We start from the raw sequence: 20,696 nt of genomic DNA, 5'->3' as shown, positions 1-20,696 counted from the left end.
CGTTACTCACACCCTGCTCACACTCGATCATTCAGCCATTCAATCTATCTGAATCTGGAAAATTGATGCTAACATCATCGTTGGACGCATATCAGTATAATCGATATCAACTATTGGTTCAGTTGTGTGACATATCCTTATTCTATTATCAAGGCTGTTTTCCTTCACTTCACTCTGGAATTCCAAGGCTTTGTTCTGAAGAGAATGTCACGGTTGTTGTGTCGGCTGTGGACAAGGCACCCATTTGTTACCCAGATCTCTTCCATCTTCAAGAACACATACCAATAGGATCAGTCATTTCCACATACCAGGCACAAAGCAGACCACACGAGCAAGTCGTTTACACGATGCTCAATACTTCCTTCATCACCATTCATCCATTGTCTGGAGTGCTTCAGACTGTCCAAGATATCGATTATGAAACCACATTGAATCAACAGTAGACTACTTTTTCTTCCTTTTAATATAGGTTTAATTTCACTATCCGTGCATCTCTAGCTACAAATATGTCTCTTTACTGTGAAACATACCTCATTTTCGTTATTCATGATGTTCCTGAAAGACCTTTGTTTATCAAGAATCAGAACTGGAGCGGTGGCATTATTCCCACAGTTGCTTACATCAATGAATCCGCCAGTGTTCACACTGTAATCGGTAATCAGCTTCTTTTCACCGATCCTGATATTCATGATTCGCATGCATTTACCTTGTCCTGTATTGATTCTACCATTTCTTGTCCTTTTGATATCAATGATCAAGGAACTGTGTATCTCAAGGATTTACAGTATTTCGATTATGAAGTCAAAGAGCAGTGGCCAATTCGTGTCAGAGTTACCGATTCTTCCATGTTATTTGATGAGATAATGCTTTCAATCCATTTGCTTGATGTGAATGAACCTCCACATTTCCCACAAAATACTCTGTATCGCATTGGAAGCTATCCTCCTCAACTGTACGATTCGATTGGCATTCCTGTCACTGCTGTTGATCCTGAAAATAACATTGTGAGTTATTCGTTGTCAAATTCCACTCTCTTTTCCATTGACAATATTGGACAGATTCGACTGATTTCTTTTGCGGTAAATCCATGGATGTCATATAATGTCACCGTGACTGCAACAGATTCAGAAGGACTGATTGATTCTACTCTTGTCATTATCTCGTTCAACACAGATGATTCTAACTCGTTTGAAGTGAAGAACCAATCTTATATTGTTGCTGAGGACCATCCTATTAATATCTCACTATCACCTGCTCTCACTGTTATCGGGACGTTTGCTTCACCTCTTCGCTATGAACTGTCATCCTCTGCTTCTCCATTCATGATTGATACAGAGTCTGGATTGCTTTATCATTCTCTCCCACTTGATTATGAATCTACTAGTTTCTACGCCTTCCAAGTCGTTGTTACTGATTATTACGGTAATCAAGCTATCGGAAATATCACTATTTCTGTTACGAATGTTAACGAACCTCCAGCACTCTCACAGGATTCATGCTTGTCTTATCGTAGTATTATGGAAGAGAGCGAAGATAATACTTTCCTCTATCCAGAATTTATTGCTACGGATCCTGATTTCAATGATACTCTGACGTTCTCAGCAAGACCAATTCACAGTTCTGATGATCTTCCATTCCGAATTCATCCCACACTGGGATTGATGTATGTGACCAATTCGAGTTCTCTGAAGTATCAATATCATTCGTATTATGATTTCTTTGTCACTGTAACGGATTCTGGAGGCTTGAATGATTCTTGCTTAATTCATATTGATGTAACGAAGAGGAATCATCCTCCAGTACTGCATTGGATTCAGAATGACATCTTTGTCAGAGAAGATATTCCTCAAGGTTCACTTATTTCAATTCCTATTTTCGCCACGGATGATGATCAGCTATCATACTCAGTCACAGACATTACAAATACTACAGTGGAAAACTATTCCTTCCCCTTCTCTTTTGTGGCAGACGATATTGTACTATCGGTTGAAGAAATGCTTGACTATGAGTCTATCTCTGAGTATCGTTTGATGCTTTGTGTCTTTGATTCTGTTGCTCAGAGTAGTTGTGACAATGTTACAATCCATGTCATTGATGTCAATGAACCTCCGATGTTTGAAAATGACTCTTATTCACTCTCGCTTCCGGAAAACACTCCTGTAGGAACTTTCATGCTCAATGTCACTGCCTCGGATCCAGAAAACCACACCATCTACTATTCGGCAGATAGTTCAGTCATTTCGATTGATAAGTGGTCTGGACAGATTTCTCTGAATATGAAGCTCGATTATGAGGAGACAGAGTCGTTCAATATTACCCTTATTGCGATTGATGAATATGGGTTATCTTCCTCCGCTCTTTTGATAATCAATGTGATTGATATCAATGAATCTCCAGTTTGCCTTGATTCAATGGGGAGTGTTGTGAATGTGATGGAAAACGAGCCAGTGGGATCTGTCATTGCTACGATCAACGTTACCGACATCGAAGTTCAGCACGGAAGGCAATCACTTTCTTATTCTCTCATCGATGATGATGTTTCACAATTTACTGTAAACCAATATGGAGAAGTGATCATTAACGAACCTCTCAACTATTGGAATCAGTCCCATTTTACACTCCATGTCCACGTGGAGGATAATGGCATTCCGGTCTTGTCTACTCAGTGTTCGATTACTATCCATGTCATCGATGTAAATGATCCTCCAACTCTCCACGGTCCTTCGATTATTCATGTGGCAGAAGATATGCCGTTGTATAAGCCCATTGAAACTGGACTGTGGGTATCTGATCCTGATGTGGGGCAACAATTATTCTTTGATATTGAGTTGAATGAAGTATTTGGTATTGACCCACTGAGTGGCAAATTGTTCTTGAAGCAGCACTTGGATTATGAGACAAGAAATATGTATACCATTCAGATCACTGTGCATGATATTAGTCAGAATCCACTCTCAGACTCGAAAATACTTACTGTACTCGTTGATGATGTGAACGAACCTCCTCAATCGTATGAAACTGCATTCTTTGTCTCTGAAAGTACTCCTGTGGGAAGCATCATAGGATTCATTTCGTATCACGATCCAGATCAAGGAGTGAATGGTACTGTTCATTGCTACCAGCAAAGTCATTTGGACCTCTTCAAAACGCACAACACCACGTGCAGAGTTTCACTTATTTCGGAGCTTGATTATGAACAGGAACAAGAATACAATCTTCTCATTCAGTTGATTGATGGAGGTGGACTCGTCGTTAGTAATGTTATCCGCATTATCGTTGTGGATGTGAATGAACCTCCAGTTATATCTGTTCCTTCGACTACCCTTTCTATTGTGTCTGATACGCCGATCAACACCACTTTGGCTTATCCCATTACAGTTTCAGACCCAGAGAATGACGATGTTCTATTATTCCTCTCCAACTTTGTGGCTCCTCTCCCGGTTTCATTGATTCATGTAACGGGAAATCAATATGGATTGATGGTCAATGACACTCTGACGAATTCGTTCTCGTTCCAGCTGAATGCACTGGATAACCATGATCTGTCAAGCAGTGTTCTGATTTCCATTGAAGTTATCCCTGCAACACCCATCAACCCCATTTATCATCCTGTTTCTTGCTATGTTGCTGAGTGTTCTGACTTCCCAGCAACTCTGGAGAATTGCACATTATCCATAGAAAACAGCGACATGTTTACGAATGTCACATTTATCAAGGAATTCAGCATCGCATCCAACGACTTTGCCATTCAACCACTCACTTCCAAAACGGCATCAGTTCAAGTCATCGGTGAAGTGGACTATGAAGTAATGAATCACTATGTGATTCCAATCCTTATTGAGGGAGTGAACTTACAAGGCAAGCTGCTTTCGATTCATTCCTTCTTTATGATTGATGTCATTGACGTGAACGAAGCTCCTGTTTTCGATTCTGAGCCTACCATTGTGTATGTTTATGAGAATAGTGAAGAAGATACGGTCTTATATCCATGTCTGCGTGCTGTTGATCCAGATGTATCTGACTGGAATTATACTATCGTGTATTCGATGAGTGCCGAGAATGATACAAATGAATGGATTGGCATTCAAACATATACAGGATGCTTGGTTGTGAAGCAAAGTGGACTTGATTACGAAAACTCCACTCAACCCAAATCATTTGATCTTCAGATCGTGGCTACTGATATTCATGGAGCGTATTCGACACGATTTATACATGTTGAGGTGTTGAATGTGAATGAACCTCCATTCTTCTCGTCCTCTTCCTACTATTTCACTCTCTTGGCGCCTGTTCCCTTGAATACGGAAATCGGATATCCATTGCCTGTTATGGACGAGGATCTGAATTCTGTGAATACCTTCTCCATTGAGCAGCAATCCTGTCCCAATGGATTCAGTATCGATTCTGCTTCTGGACAATTAATTACTGGATCATCTCAGATCCCTCAGTTTGGAATATCGCTCGATCACAACGTTACTTGCATTATTCATGTCAAAGTGGAGGATGAAGGAGGCCTTTCCGATTACACTCTCGTTTATGTCACGATTGTCAGTGATGTTCGACCTCCTGAAATACACTCTGATTCGTTCACAGTTCAAGAAAACCCCGCTGAAAACACGATCATCGGCACACTTACAGCTACTTCAATGTGTGATTCCACGTTGCTTGGTGGAATTGAGTTCATGGTCCTTCCTTCTCAATACTCCCACATCGTGTCTGTGGATGAAGATCTGTTGATTGTTAAAGAGCCAGATTATTTCGATTACGAAAGTTTGACATCTTTCAGTATTCTTGTATTGGCAGTGGATAAAGCATGCTTCAATGTGTCGTCTATTAAAGAAATAGCCATCTTTATCAGTGATGTCAACGAACCTCCCATGGTTATTAATGCCTTCTATCACGTCTATCCTGGAGTTTCGTACCCATTGAGTCTGTCTCCTTCTATTATCGCTGCTGATCCAGAGGGATCTGCTCTTCACTTTTCGCTCCTCTCTTCCAATCCAAATGTCACTATCAATGATTCAGGATTTGTTCAGCTGCTAGGAGATCTCACTGCTACTATTCCCAATAATCCTGAGATTGCTCCCTCCGTCACGACTCATCGTTTTATCTTTACTGGAATTGTAGCGGACAGCTCAGATGAAGCCTTGTCTTCTCAGTTCAATATTACCATTGATGTTGATAAGCTCCATCAAGAAGACCAGGCTTCTCTTCCTTCGTATTCTCTCTCTTTCAAAGAGGGAAGTGAATCCAATAGAAGCATTTCAGAAGCTACTCCCGTTGGTTCGGTTGTGGGCGAGCCATTTGAAGTTGAAACAGTCGATGAGAATCCAACGCTGTTTTATCACATTCCCATGTGTTCTCCTTATTGCCCAGTATTCATTCACTCTGTGTTTGGTTATCTTGTTTTGAATACTACTCTTGACTTTGAGAGTGTACCCAGCTATCAGCTTAACGTTACTGTGACGAATGGAGTCGTTCTGGAATGGATCTTAGTCACATTGGTTGTGGAAGATGCTGATGACTGTGCGATCACCTCGATTACTCCTCAGTTACTAACGTTCTCCAGCAATCACTTGATAATGAGTGGTCAAAACTTGTCTCCGAAAGGACAGGCATTCGGATTCTCTGGGCAGCTTATTACAGGGGAATCTTATACGACCGATTTTGATGCTATCTACACAGTCTTTGACGCAATGGACGGTGTCCTTCAGACTGGATCTCTTTCGAATTGTAGTGTCATTGGAATGGATCTGGTTGATTGTGAGATGCCTGCAACGATGGGGTCCTATGCGAGTATTCAAGTAACATGGAAATCATCCATTCCTTCATCGATTCAGCATATCTGCTCCATGTCTACATCCATCTTGCATTATGAAGATCTGCATTTAACAGACGTCAAGAATTCCAATGGAATGAGTACAACCGGTGCAGTGGTTTGTTTCGTTGGAGAGAACATGGGAAGCTCGGAGATTTATTCTCCAGCCCTTGGATCGTCTCACCTTTCTGCTTCTGCTACCTTGGTAGATTCTACAGAGATCTCTTTGACTTCTTGTGAATACAACTCCGAAGAAGAGATTTGCTGCTTGCTGGATAATGGCTATGGATCAATGATTCACTGGAAAATGTGCTTGTTTGGATCTTGTTCGACGCTCGAGAAAGGTTCGTTTGCTGTCCCCGTCATCAGTAATGTGTCTGCTTCAGCGAATCTCAATTGTTTGGGAGGAGATGAAATCACGATCTATGGTTCAAACTTCGGGACAAATAGTACTGCATTAACCGTCCTCATGGGATCCGATTCAGTCCAGTCGAAATTAACGCACTGTGAATTCGTTGTCCTACACTCAGTCATCCGATGCAGAAGTGTGGAGGGATCGGGAGAATCGCTTGTATTCTCCGTTACTGTGGGAGATCAAAGCTCGGCTCCCTTTGTTTCGTCTCTTGCATACAGTCCCCCTGTGATTCAAAATGTGTATGGAATTGGATCAGCCAATGCGTTGACGAGTGGAGGACAGGTCGTCTACGTATCGGGATTGAATCTGGGAGCGTATGATGGAGTGTCGCGCCTTCTTTATGGAAATAGCACCGATTTGCCGTTTGTAACCTCTCCTTGTGATATGATTCTGCCTCACACTCTTCTGAGATGTATCACTTCTCCAGGCAGCGGATATCAAGATCGATGGGTTGTAGAGGTGGAAAGCCATCGTTCACAGCCTTTCATTCAGCAAACAGGAATCTACGGCTATCCGGCAGTGATCGATGTCGATAAGCTCCATGTTGGAATGCCTCCAGAAGGGGGATTGGAGATAACCATCACTGGTGCGAATTTTGGTTCTGAGGATGCGTTGCTTCGTGTGTGGTATGTGAATGAGTTCGGTCAGAGTTATCTTCCCGAATGTTGGATCCATCAGAATCACACACAGCTGAAATGTATCACAACTGCAGGCATCGGAAAGAGCATACAGTGGAATATTGAAGTGAATGGACTGCTCTCCGAAAATGTTTTCACGATGGCTTATGTGACTCCTACTGTTTCGAGCGTGGAGTGCAAAACTACAGGGTGTGGAAGAGTTTCTGGAAATGAAGCTGTGGTGCTTCGTGGCACAAACTTTGCAAATGCAACTATCGAGGCGACGTATGGATTCACTGGATCTGAGTTCATTGCTCAGCAATGCCATGTTGTTTCGAATACAATGATTGAATGCTTGACTGCTGCTGGCGTGGGTCAAGAATTGATTTGGAAGGTATGGATCGGCGGACAAGAAGCAATCGTGTCTTCTACAGCTCTTTTCAGTTATGACGAAACGGAGATTAGCTATTTGGAAGGAAAGCCTATTGCCTTGAAAGGCGGAGATTTGGTGTTCATTCACGTCTCCAATGACTTCGTTGGCTGTTCGGAATGCTCCTTCAAAATGATGTTCAATGGAGTTTCAGTAGATGCCGCCATTCAGAATTCGACCACTCTTGAAGCCATTTCGCCCCCAATCCAATACATCGTCATCAATGTCCAGGTGATTGTTTACTATCGTCAGTATCTGGTGGAAACGACGAATATCATCAGTCTTCCCATTCAAAACCCTACGATTGAGTCCACGATGATTCAGTCCATCTCCAATCTGGATACCTATCAACTCTCTCTTATTGGTGAGAATTTTGGTTTCCTGGAATCGGTCGTCTCGGTACATATTATGTCGTCAGAAGGTGAGGCGAGCAACTGCACTCTCGATCGGGTTAGCAATGATTTTGTGAGCTGCAGAACGCATTGCAGTGATGGAAGTGTTTATTTGGAGAGAAATACAGTTCAGAGCAATACCGTTGAATTCGCCACGAATTCTGTGAGGTTTGATTTATCAGGCTTTTCCACAGATATTGAGGGTTATCTCATTTATCCACAACTCTTCAACACCACTGGAGGAGAGCAACTCACAATTCGAGGCGAAGACTTCCCTTCTACATTGCAAGTGACTATTGGAAAATCGCAGTGTCAGCGAAGCAGTTTGAACTCCACTTTCTTGAGCTGCATTGTACCGCCTGGAGAAGGCAGACTTCTTCCTGTGAGAATCATTAGCAATCAGAAAGTATTACTCCAGATTTTCATGAGCTATTATGAGCCGTATATTTCCACCGTATCTCCGTCTTCATTACAGTTCGATACGCAAATACTTGAGATTGAAGGTGTCAACTTTGGATTGAATCCCCTTGTCTTGGTTTCAGGATTCAGTTTTGGTTCTCTGAATTGTTCTGTAAATTCGCACACTCATACTTGGATCCAATGCTCTCTTGAAGCCATTGATGCACTTGGACTTGCGCTTCAAATCAACGTTGCGGACCAGACGAGCAACACCGTGATTCTCACAACCATTCCACCCAAAATCGAATTGATTGAGGTGACCAATCTCAATGGAATGGAGCTGCAAGGTGTTCCCACAGATGGCGAGGGAATTCTGACGATTCATGGCGTTAATCTTGACGCCGATGTGACTCTGTGTCGCATGAATGACCAAACGTTGCAAATTGTTTCGAGGAATTCTACGATCGTTCAGTGTCGATTAATCCCTTCGTTTGATGCAGTCGCTGCTATTCAAATCCTTGCAGATTCGCTTCACTCCAATATCGTTTCAATTCCCTATTTGTCTCCAGTGATTGCCGCGATTTCTCCTTCAGAAGGTAATACGAATGGAGGAGAGACCATCACCATTTATGGATCGAATTTTGGCTGCAGCGATGCAAACAAGGACTTCATTCAAATCCACTTTGGAAGCAGTCTAATTCCTGTTGATGCGATTCATCATTGTTCTCATGCATCGATCGAGTTCAAGTCCCCAGAAGGTCAAGGAACCGATATTCCAGTGTATATCAGTCGCTATAACTATTCATCGCTACACTCCTATTTCAATTATTCTGCTCCTGTTATCCACGCTTACCAAGCTTCAGTCATGAATCAAGATCAACTAGTACTGAAAACGCAATCTTCGCTGATGTTTGAACAGCCAGTCTTCATTCTGGATGGAGCGAACTTTGGATCGCATTCGGCAGAAGTGTTTGTCTCTGGCAAGGATTGTGTGGTGTTGCAGCAGAGCCATTCGCAGATCGTTTGTATTTCTCCCTTATTCCTGGGAGGCACGCACGATATTCACGTTGTTGTTGCGGGACAATCCAGCAACTCTGTGAATTATACATTCCCCAGTCCTCAGGTCACCGCGATTCAACCCCTCATGGTGGAATCCGCTGAATCCACTTTGTATCTGGACGTTTCCCATCTTCCTCCTGTTTCTGGATTGCAAATTCAGATTAAAGTTGGTTCCATCGTGGTTGATCAATGTCATGTTTCTCTCGCCTCAAAGGATACAATGCACTACATAGAGTGCCATTTACCAGAGCTTCCCAGAGGAGAATGGAAAATGAACTTGGCAATTGCCTATGAGGAGATTTCCATTCCAAAAACTTTCGAAACGCTCACTGTGGTGTGCAAAGAAAACCAATACGCTGCGATTGGCGAGTACTGCGTTGTCTGTCCCGAAAACACGTATTGTCCTGCCAACTCTTCGATTCCAGAAGCCTTACCAGGAGGATGGGTGGTTGAAGGTGAAGATGGCTCCCATTCCATCGTTGAGGAATGCTTCTATTCGGATGCTTGTATTGGAGGAAATCTCTGCGCCCAAGGATATCAAGGATTCAAGTGTTACGACTGTGCGGCAGGGTATTCTCGCCTTGGAAAGTGGAGTTGCTCGCAATGTCCCTCTGGATTTAGCAAAGCATTCCCCATGATTGGGTGGATTGGCGTGTGCGTGTTGCTGTATATTGCCAGTGTCTGCCGATATTCCACTCGATTCGTTTGGTTTACTCTGCTGATCGATGCCTTCCAGCTGATTGGACTGTTGTCAGTATTCAGAGATCATTTCTCATCCATATTAGCCCCTCTGATCGATTTCTGCAGCATGTTTGTATTGGAAATGGACATGTTCCATTTGGACTGTTATTTCCCATCGATCAGTGAAAGTACTATTTGGATACTTGCTCTGCTCACAATGCTGTGTTGCTTCGTTCTTGGTACAGCGACTCGCTTCCTGTTGAGTCACTCAGAAAAGAAGGAATCCTGGAATCGAGAATCAGGAACACTCTTGACACACTTCACCAGTCTCTTGTATGTCTTATTGTTCCCGATTCTGTACCATTCTCTGCAGTCTCTTTCATGCAACAACAAGTATTACATGCAGTCACGAGGGGTTAGTTTCTCTGGTCTAGCGATGTGTTGGCTGGACGCAGATTATTCATGGGTGCTGATCATGTCTGCCCTAGTTTTACTCCTGTCTGTTGGAATGATCTTCTATTCGTACAGCCAGACAAAGAGAGATTTGGCTTTCATGGAGTCAGCTTGCTCTTCGAAGGGAGCTCAAAGCATGATTCTTCCAGGAAAATCGCACAGAATGGAACTGTTGGGAAGAGTGTTCGAGAATCAATCACCGATCTGCTTCTTCATCGCAATGATTCCAAAGAGCATCGTTGTCTTCTTCTTGATTCTTTTCCGCGAAGAAATCCATCTGCAGACAATCTTCATTCTGCTGTTCATTCCAATGCTGTGTGTAGCCATCTTGTTCACCACTCCATTCAGAATAACGCAGAAACAATTGAAGAAGCCAATGGCAGAATCTGCGGTCGATTCATCGATCTCTGGAGTTGGAGAACACCTTACTCAATCAGCAACGACCCACAAGCATTGGTATTTCAATGTAAACTACCTGTTGATTGAGGAATTGCTGCTCTTCTTGGGTTTCTATGCTGATTCAATAATACCAACGTCTCAATTATCAGCATGGAGAATCGCTGTGGAAGTCTTTATCATTATCTGTTCTTCTCTGTTCGTTATCAGCACGATCCTTTCGGGAATCGGTGAGTTGGCCTTCAAGAACGCCAATTCATTCTTTGATGTAATAAGCGAGAAGAAAGCTCAGCCAATCACAGAACAAGTCATTCTGGCAAGATTCCAGGACAAGAAAATAGAGGTGAACAGCGTAACTCAGAGATGGGAGGAAATTCCGAAAAGAGATGAGGAAGAACAAGAAACAGATGAAAAGGAAGAGGAAGAGGAAGAGAGATCTGAGGAAATCGGAAATGTAGATGAAAGACACCAGAATCAGCTTGATGCAGCGAGACAACAGAGAATCGTTGAAGCCATTGATGCATTTGGAAAACGCTTGTCTACGGACTCGCATGATTAAGAACATTGTATGTTCTGTTTGTTGTGATAATAATTTTCAATAATCCCTTTACTGATAATCTTCAAAGTCCTCGTCATGAAAAATTGTTTTTCTTTGCTTATGGCCTATTTTTTCGATTACCGGATTTACTTCGAAACTAGTTTTCTCTTGCCCTCTGATCTAACAAAGGAAAGATTACAAAAGGCAGTAGACTTAGCAATTCAGGATCGCTTTCGTGTTTTTCTGTGTCTGATAGATGAAGAACACAAGTGTGGATACTTGTCTGATGAAAGAACAACCCTTGAGTTGGAAGAAGTATCTGGCAATACAATCAATGAAATTCACAACAGTGTCATTTCCTTATGCAGAGATGATACGAAAAACGGCTTTCGCTTATTCTGGGGAAGTGATAAGGATAACCAGCATTATTTGGTAATTCATAGTCATCACGGCGTAGCTGATGGTTTTATGATTACCACATTCAGTCATTTTCTGTTCTGTGAGGTAACTGGAAATGAATGCAAAACGCCTCTTACGTTTTCTCTCACTCACCCTATGGAAAAGGAAGAGAACGTCGCTTTTCCTGGCCATTTTGACGATATTTCTGAGATTGTTCCTCCTTCAACCTATCCAAAGACAAGCATTTCTGAATCAGATAAAATGAACAATATTGAAAGAGTTGTAGATGCTGCGACAACAAAACGAGCCTTGAGTCTTGGAAGAGCGTATTCTGCTATTGGAGGGAATAACTGTGTTCATGGCTTGATTCTCTATTCCTATCTCCGCGCAATCCTCTTTTCCGAGTCTTTGCCTCAGTCAGGAACAATGAATATCAATACGGTAGTCAACATGCGACGTTATTTGAAGTCAATGGGAGAGGAAAGCCCTTCCATTTGCGTCTCCTCGTTCCCTGTGAATGTGTCAGTGGAAGGATTGCTCACTCATGAAGAAAACTGTGGAACGATTCAGCGGAAAGTCAGTTCCAATCTGAATAAAGGACTTCCTCTTCAAATCCTGTTAGGAAAGGTTTCTCCGTCTGTTCCTGAAGACTGCGTGGAGTTGGAGGTCTCGAATCTCGGCGTGCATCCTGCGAACATCTTTACTCGCCGTTTGATTTCTCAAGTGATCTACAACAAGTGTGAGAGCGCTTCGATCTCGGTTGTGGTGTGGCTAGACCAGGAAGGCTGCATGCATTTCTGCCTTGCCAGCGTGGATCGTTTTGTCTCGATGAGTCGACTGGAATCATTCGCCGATGAACTTGTTCATCAGATTGCCGAATTGGCCGTTGTGTATCCTGTTTGGCCCAACAAACAACTCACTTACAAAACTCAACCATCACATCCTTCATCTGATCCGCCACCAATCGCAAAATCTCCGGAATCTCCTTTCTCCGATTCTCCTTTTGCTTTCGAATCGACGGCCAAATCTCTCCATGCTTCGGATTCGCCCGCACACAATCTCGAATCACTTCATTCTGCTGCTCCTCCGTTCCGTTCTGCAGCTCGAATATATACAGCAACGCCCAGAAGTCGCCGATGTCCCCATTCTTCGCCAACGCACGTCGCAGCCACACACGCGCCTTCGACACGAGATGCAAACTCCAGAAGAGCTTGCCAGCCGCTAAGAACACGTACGCATCGACCTCCGTCTCCTTCAACGCGGTCGAAATGTACGACCGACGCTGGATCTTCGGGATCGTCGCGATGGTTTCCGACCAGATCCGTCCGTTCGAAGGCATCGTCTGCCTCGCTTTCGACAGAAGCTGATTGGCGAGCGCCGCGTTCCCCGCGTCTCGCTCCATCCGCACCGATTCGATCCACAAGTCCTCGCTGGTCGGACACTTCTGCCGCGCGACTTCCAGTAGCGAACGCGCCTTCATAATCGACGTAACCCGCCGTTCCAAGCGAACGTACAGCAGCCACAGTGGAACCGACGCGGGACAATGAAGCAGACCGTTCCGATACGTCGCGCGCGCCTGCTCCACGTTGTTCTGCGCCTCATAGAGCTGCCCGAGCATCAGATAAAGCTTGGCACAGTCGGGATATTGCCGGATTCCTTCGTCGAGAAGCGATTTTTCCGCAGGTTCGTTGTCGGTTTCCCACTCCAACAGCGCGGATTTCACCCACACGCGCGCACTCTTGCAGTTCACGCGCGCTCGCGACAAGATCTCCCGCGCACGCTCCACTTCGTTGGCCTCCCACTCGATCTACCTCCTATCCACGCCTCAAAATCTACCTGGAACGCGGTCAGCCAAATATTGCTGCTCGCCAAAAACGGCGGATTGGCTTCGTTCACCTTCATCGCTTCCTCCAACTGCTCGCGAGCGCGCACCGTATCTTTCTGCTTGACGTAAATCAGCCGGATCAGCAGCAGCCAGAGATTTTCCGAGGCTGGGCATTTCTCGACGGCGAGTTTCAGCACGTTCTCCGCGCTCTCAACGGACCCAAAATCGTCCTCCAGCTCGTACGATTTGACCCAAAGACTCTCATTCGCTATGCATAACTCGGCAATGCCCAACCCCAACTCGGAAAGACCGAGAGTGTGTACACATAAATGGCTCTGGCAGTCTCAATCGCGCCCTCTTCGACGGCCTTGCTGGCGTCGTCGGTCCACGTTCGCAGTCGATCTTCCTGTTCGACGCCCACTTCGATGACGTTGCGGATGATGGCAGCGCACGTGACCACGGCCCCGGCCTTCTCCATGTTATACGCGTTTTGGATCCACTTCGCGCGATCAATGACGACCTATCCTCGATCATTGCGCTCAAAACAACATTGTTATTCCGCAGACTGCGCAGCGACTTCTCGATAATCTTCTCTACGTTGTGCTGATTCCCGTTCGCTTCCTCCAGCTGCGCCGCCGTCATCCAGATCAGCGGGTCCGTCGGCACGGCGCGCCGCGCTTGGTTCAGCGTTCCGCGCGCGTCCTCGTAGTTCTGCAGCTTCGCGAGCGCGAGCCAGAGCTCCACGTTCTCGGGAATCTGCTTCACTGCGCGCTTCAGCAGCAAAATCGCGCCTTCTTCCTTCTCCAAACTCACGGCCTGCTTCCACAGCACCACCGAGTTAGGGATGAACTCCAGCGCCTTCCAGTACACGCGGCGCTTCGCGTCGACGTCGTCCTCCAAATCCGCGGCCGTCAGCCAAATCTTCACCGACCGCGGCAGGTTCTGCGCGGCGTTCGCGATGAGAATCTTCGCGTTCTCGCCGTGGTTGAAATGCACCGCCTCCAGCCACACGCTCTCCGACTTCGGACAGTTCTCGCAGCCTTCTTTAATCAGCTTCCGCGCCGCCGTCAAGTTCCCTTCATTTCAACCATTTCTCTCGCACACCTGACTGCTCCTCGATGCGCGCAGCGCTGATCCACAGCTGCGGGTTCGTCGGGTTCGACAGACACAGCCGGTGGTACATCTGACGCGCGTTGTTCAGGTCGATGAGCTGATCCTGCGGAAGCGTACGAATGCTGTCAAGAGAGGTCAGATAACCGCGGGGATCCACAACCGTCTGGCCGCTCACGCTGTCCGACATGCGGTCCAGTTTCAGAGAGAGGATCTAGGAGAAAAGGAGAAACGGGGAAACACCTTTTCGCGGGCCGCGCTGATGGATTCGGAGGTCATTCCGGAGGGAGTGTCAAATCCGCCGAGAACTTGCTGACGCGGGTCGAGATAGGATTCCATGCTGTTTTGCATGAGGCGGGATTGAATGACGGAGTCAGGGACGGGGGTGTAGATTTCTTTCTCTTTGGCTCGCTTTAATTTTAAACTATGGTCGCCGATTTCGGGGATGTTGTTCCATTCCTCCATCGTGATTTCTTTGAGGCCTCTCTGCGATTAATTGGGATAAACAAACGGACTTTTAAATCTTCGAACTGTCGGTTTAGGTCCATATGCTCTTTGTCTAATTCCTCAACACGCTTCTGATCTAAATCGATTTTGCGGTCACGACGACGCTCTCCCATGCGGTCGTCTACATATTTGTATATATCATCAGCTTCTTTGTCATCTTCATCATACGGCAAGCTGCTACATATTATTTGCAAATACGAAGTATGTACCCAAACATTCCATCCTGAAAACCGGTGAAGTTCTCAGCGTCACCATCTTCTCCAGCAGCACGAGCTACTCCTTCCATAACACTTTGAGGCGTCTATTCATTATTCAATAAACAAAATAGAACAGTTTCAACAGCATCGGCAGGACCAATATCAGATCTGAATATTAGATAGAAATAAAAGCAAAATACTGTGTAACAAAACCATGAGCACCTCTTCCAACTCCAGGAATATAATTTGGAGGAGCTAAGCGTAATGAAGCGAGACAACTCAATACGAACGAGATCATTATAGTTCACTGGTCTCTTGATACCAATTCCGGACATAAATTATAATTTTAGTCAAAGAAAGGAAATCAATGTAACCATTATTCTAAATTCTGCAACAAACACCCGATTGATGAGAATAACAAATGGAATTAGTTCATTCTTCCGACACAGTTTTTGGCTCCGCACAGACAGACCAGTTCCCTGTCCTCGTATTGGAATTTGTAGTCGTAAGTGATTTCTTCTCCGGGGTTGATGTCTCGGTTTGCGAAGAAGATGATTTTGTTTTCGTTGTTGATGTTGACGACGCGCGCGTCGCAGTTGGGATCGCAGCAGTGATTGATGAACCTGCTTTCGTTTCCCTTCACCGTCGCGTCCACGATGTGTTCCGCGTCCATTCGGAAGAAATAGCACCCGCCCACGTTCCTTCGGTTGTATCTACGCCTCACCGCCGCGCCCTGCGCCCACACCGCCTCCCGCGCGTTCGCCACGTCCTGTCCCACGACTTCGCCTGCGAATTCGATCACCATCATTCCGCGCCGGAACGCCGTTTTCGCGAAGAGTCCCCACCCGTGGATCGGGCTTTTGATCACTTTCGGCTGCTCGCTCTCCGCGCGGCACTACGTTCCACGCCCTCCCCGCTCCTACCTGCAGCGCCCGGTATTGCCGCAGCAGCTCCGTCGTGCCCAGCGTGTCGCCGGCTTCCCACGCGGGGCGGGACCGCGCGTCGCTCAGCGTCTGCCGCAGCGTCGAGAGCGTCCACGCCAGCGGCGTCACCGTCGTCTGCACCGGCACGCAGCGGCTGCACATGGCCTTCTCGGGGCCTGGAGGGGCGGGAGCAACCGCGGGGATGGTTCCGTTGGTTCCGATGGTTCCGATGGTTCCGATGGTTCCGATGGTTCCGATGGTTCCGTTGACCCCGTTGACCCCGTTGACCCCATTGGCCCCATTGACCCCATTGACCCCATTGACCCCATTGACCCCATTGACCCCATTGGCCCCATTGACCCCATTGACCCCATTGGCCCCATTGGCCCCATTGACCTCTCTGCGACGCGTCGGAACTCGCTGGATCTGGCTCTCCTCGAACTGTGTCTCACTCCCTCCCCGCGGTTCTACGCGCTCTTCCCGCACGCGGATCACCTGCTCCACGCGCGGCTGCACCTGGTGGTACCGGTACGACGGGTAGCCCGCGGGCGGGAACGCGTGGTACAGGCTCGCTTCCTGGGCCTCCAGCGCCTCCACCACCTGCGGGATGTTCAGGCCGAAGAACCAAAACCCGTCCAGTTCCGAGTCGCGCCACGCGTCCGCTTCCCTGCACACCGGTTTCACCGGTTTCTCCGATTTCTCCGATTTCTCCGATTTCTCCGATTCCACGTCCATCACACCGCACTCCCCTTCCGACCCATTTCTGTTTCTCTGTTCCGCGCGCTCGCGCAGTCGCAGCGTTTCGTAGTGGCCGTTTCGCTTCAGCGCGGCGCGCAGCTCCGCGTACACGCCTATTTCTCACCATTCCCGCGATTCTACCTTGAATGTCGTGCGAGCAGAAGCGAATCTCGGACTGCATGTCGCTGATGCTGAACACGGGGCGGCGCAGCGGGTCCTCGCCCTCCGCCTCGGCGTGGATCTCCAGGCAGTACAGCGTTCGCGTCCCCGGCCGCTTCGCGCTCCAGAACACGCGGAACACGCGGTACTGGTCGGGGAGCAGGAACCGCTCCGTGTGCATGCGCGGGGAAATCCCCACCGCGCCCACGTGCGACACCGTCACGCTCCCCATCCGGATCAGTCCGCGCTCCACGCTGCGGCTGCGACTCTGCCGCGCGCCCGACCGGAACACCACGCGGTGGTTGAACCGCGTCGTGAACAGCTCCGACGCGCTCACCGCCACCTGCGCCTCCGACGCGCCCACGCCCCGCGGAACACCACCGCCCGCCGGACTCGAAACGCCCCGCGGGGAAAACGGGTTGAACGACCGATCGACCAACCCACCCGCGGGGAAACTCGACGGACGGTGGTACTGGCAGAACGCCTCCTTGTTCACGCGGATCAAACAACCGCCCTCGCGCCCACACGCGAAGTGGAAGCACCGGCTGCACCCCGACGCTCCGCACTTGATCGACGCACCCGAACGCTTGCACACGTAGCACTGCGCAGAACGGCTCCGGTTCTTCACCACAGTGTATTTCTGGATCGAGCTCTCTTTCTCGTCGATCGTGATCCCAGAGCTGTAATACACGCAGTTCAGATGCACCCACTCCCCCGTCAACGTGCACAGCATCCGACCGCACACCAAGTTGTCACCAACTTCACCGCACAAATCGCACGCACGACGGTCATCCACCGCGTGACCCTCCACGCCCACCAACGGAGTTACTTCCATTTGTTCCGTCGAATTCTCTTCCTTCTCCATTCCATTCCATCCATCGCTCCATTCCCGCGAAGAATCGGCAGCGATGGGTTTGGATGAGGGAGTTTCGAGGGGAGTGAGGGGATTCGATTCATTATTAATGGTATTGGTATTGGTATTGGTATTGTTGGATTCGGTTTGAGTTTCAGGTTCAGGTTCAGGTTCAGGTTCAGGTTTAGTTTCAATCGGTTTCGATTCCACTTTCTCAGCCTCCATTTCCACCTTCTCAACCTCCATTTCCACTTTCTCAGCCTCCATTTCCACTTTCTTAACCTCCATTTCCACTTTCTTAACCTCCATTTCCTCTTTCGGACGCGAGAACGGGAATGTTCGCAGCACGATGTTCCCAGAAATCAGCAGCCATTCGATCGGGCTGAACGGACACTCCGGGTTGAAATACGTCGGGAACAATGGCTGGCACGTGTACAAATACGCCGCTGCGTTGCAGGCATCCTCCGTCATCATCAGCAGAGACGAGTACAGTCGACGGATCTTCCACAGCGTCTTCTCCGACAGTTCCTCCACCGGAATTCGAATCGGACTCGGACTTCCGTCCTCTTCCAACAAACGCTCTTCGCTCATCAAATCGCGGAACGACGAGGGCAGCGACGAATTCAATTGCTTCGGGTAGAACACGTTCGGTAGATCCGACACCACCAATTGATGAATCGTCTTCCCCGGATATAAACGCGATTCCAAACGCGAGGATATGAACTTCGAGCTGCGAACGGACAAATCTTCGGCGATTTTGTTATCGCGAAGTCGCTCACGACGACTCGATCCGTTCTCGTTCAACAACTTCAAATACATTTTATCCGATAGAGTTTGGAACAGCAGACTGTTCGCCTATCAATCAATTCATTCATCATTCTCATACTCGAACAATCGTACGAACCAGATCGCACCAATATGGCTCAAGTTGAGTCTCAATCTTACCTCGATTCGATTCATTCAATGGCAATAATTCTTTCAGTCGCAATTCTTGACGTTTCTCTTGAATACCACTTATCAAATCACTTATCGTTGTTTCATTTTCTTTTTCTTTTTCTTTTTCTCCTCCTTCTCCTCCTTTTTCTTCCTCTCCTCCTTTTTCTTTTTCTTCATTTCCAATCACTTTCATAGTTTCATTCCTACTTTCATTTTCATTTTCATTTTCATTTTCATTTTCATTTTCATTCTTGCTTTCATTTTCATGTGGATTCGCATGTGAATTCAGATTCAAATTCAAAGATAAACTAACTGGATTCATCAAATTCGATTTCGTTCGATTTGATTGACGACATCGTATACAATGATAAGGATTCCGAGTTATCTCACTTTTCAACCATTCCATCATATCATTCATTATACAACGATGATGAATCCATTGCTCACATCCATCACAAAACGCCATATCAACATCCGAAGCATTCCAAGGAGTATCACATACAGCACATCGTTTAAATCGTTCTTCTTTGTTGTAGCAATTCCGACAATAGTCACGATGATAACTCCAACTCGTTGCCGTTCCTTTCAATCCACACTTTTTACACTTGAAACAATAACCACACACAAACAAATTCAAGTTGTTATCGTCCACATAATTCAAACAACTCTTGTGGAAACTACGATCACATCGATTGCAACTGCAAATCTTATCCATTTCCTTCACTACATTTACACTCAAACCACAAACCTCGCAGATCTTACAATTCGGACAGCGCCATCCGCATTTCATTTCATGATTCGCTGTCCCGTTCGCATTCACACAATACACATGATAACATTCACCACAATCGCCACAAAATAACATTCGATCTCGATCGCCCGTTGAACCACAACTCAGACAACAATCCATTGCGATCATTGACGCATATTGAGGAAGAATGTATTCCACCACGGGAGGAATCAGCGAATTCGAATACGGTCCAGCTAATGGAGTTAATGGCTCCAGTTGTTTCTCACTGGATCGATAATTATCATAGATTTCTACGATCTTCGATGCTTTGCGACACGCTTGTTTCGCACTGTTACTCGGTTCTGGACGAGTCAGTAGCTTCTCTTTCGATGCCTTTATTTGACTGATCTTCACACAATAGTCACCAGCAACACTTCCACTCAAATATTCATTCAGTACTTTCTCACCCTTTTCAAATAGATCCGATGTACACTTCCACACTTCATCTCCAAACATATTGTAAACAAATGCGTTGTAGCACATTCGTTCAAAATCATCCCGGAATTCTTGACTCTTCGAATATTGTTTACGTCGAATTCGATCTTCCATCAACTCCAAACAAACCATATCTTCGCGAGATATCATATCGAAATAGTGAGGCGCGATTTCTTCTGTTATTTGATTCAAAAAGATTCCTCGACTGTCAAGTTCTTTCAATTTCAATAACACTTCCATCATTTCTTTTCGACGACATTTCGGACATCGATACACTTTTGTTGTTTCTTCTTTCACAACATCCATTCCTGGGTTCGAATTCGTACTAACATTCGTATCTTCTTCAATACTCTCTTCTTCACTTCCTCGACTTTCCATTCCATCTTCAAACACACTGTCTTCACGACGACGTTGACGACGATCATTCTCTCGTTTCCGATTCTTGTTGCTGTTGCTGTTGCTATTTCCATTGCTATTGCCATTGCCACTGTTGTGTTTATTGTCACATTCACGATGAACCCATTCACCACATTCTTCACATTTCACACATTTCTCTTTCAATTCTTCAACATCCATTGTCTTCAGACATACATTGCAATACAATCCTTCACGATAGTTTTCTTGAC

At 46.4% G+C, this 20,696-nt stretch overlaps 4 protein-coding genes; 1 reads left to right on the top strand and 3 right to left on the bottom strand.

Moving 5' to 3' along the window:
- Positions 1 to 506: 506 nt before the first annotated feature.
- Positions 507 to 12,489, top strand: GSBLH_T00003373001 (uncharacterized protein; the record flags this gene model as incomplete). XM_013042101.1 has 1 exon in its annotated part: positions 507 to 12,489. One exon carries the CDS (start codon positions 507 to 509, stop codon positions 11,217 to 11,219), a length of 10,713 nt encoding a protein of 3,570 aa, XP_012897555.1. The 3' UTR covers positions 11,220 to 12,489.
- A 24-nt stretch (positions 12,490 to 12,513) lies between these two features.
- GSBLH_T00003372001 (uncharacterized protein) lies at positions 12,514 to 15,152 on the bottom strand (the record flags this gene model as incomplete). Its single annotated transcript, XM_013042100.1, has 7 exons — positions 12,514 to 13,404; positions 13,434 to 13,690; positions 13,723 to 13,942; positions 13,972 to 14,498; positions 14,527 to 14,746; positions 14,776 to 15,018; positions 15,048 to 15,152. 7 exons carry the CDS (start codon positions 15,150 to 15,152, stop codon positions 12,514 to 12,516), a joined length of 2,463 nt encoding a protein of 820 aa, XP_012897554.1.
- Positions 15,153 to 15,663: 511 nt separating this feature from the next.
- On the bottom strand, positions 15,664 to 16,894 carry GSBLH_T00003371001 (uncharacterized protein; the record flags this gene model as incomplete). The annotated part of the gene is made up of 2 exons (XM_013042099.1): positions 15,664 to 16,131; positions 16,160 to 16,894. 2 exons carry the CDS (start codon positions 16,892 to 16,894, stop codon positions 15,664 to 15,666), a joined length of 1,203 nt encoding a protein of 400 aa, XP_012897553.1.
- Positions 16,895 to 19,486: 2,592 nt separating this feature from the next.
- On the bottom strand, positions 19,487 to 20,448 carry GSBLH_T00006634001 (uncharacterized protein; the record flags this gene model as incomplete). The annotated part of the gene is made up of 2 exons (XM_013042098.1): positions 19,487 to 19,522; positions 19,573 to 20,448. The coding sequence occupies 2 exons, from the start codon at positions 20,446 to 20,448 to the stop codon at positions 19,487 to 19,489; spliced, it is 912 nt and encodes a 303-aa protein (XP_012897552.1).
- Positions 20,449 to 20,696: the final 248 nt, after the last annotated feature.

This window comes from Blastocystis hominis (genome assembly GCF_000151665.1).
Source record: "Blastocystis hominis, Singapore isolate B (sub-type 7) whole genome shotgun sequence assembly, scaffold_3".
Classification (NCBI taxonomy): Eukaryota; class Bigyra; order Opalinata; family Blastocystidae; genus Blastocystis; species Blastocystis hominis.
This window is presented reverse-complemented; position numbering and strand designations above follow the sequence as displayed.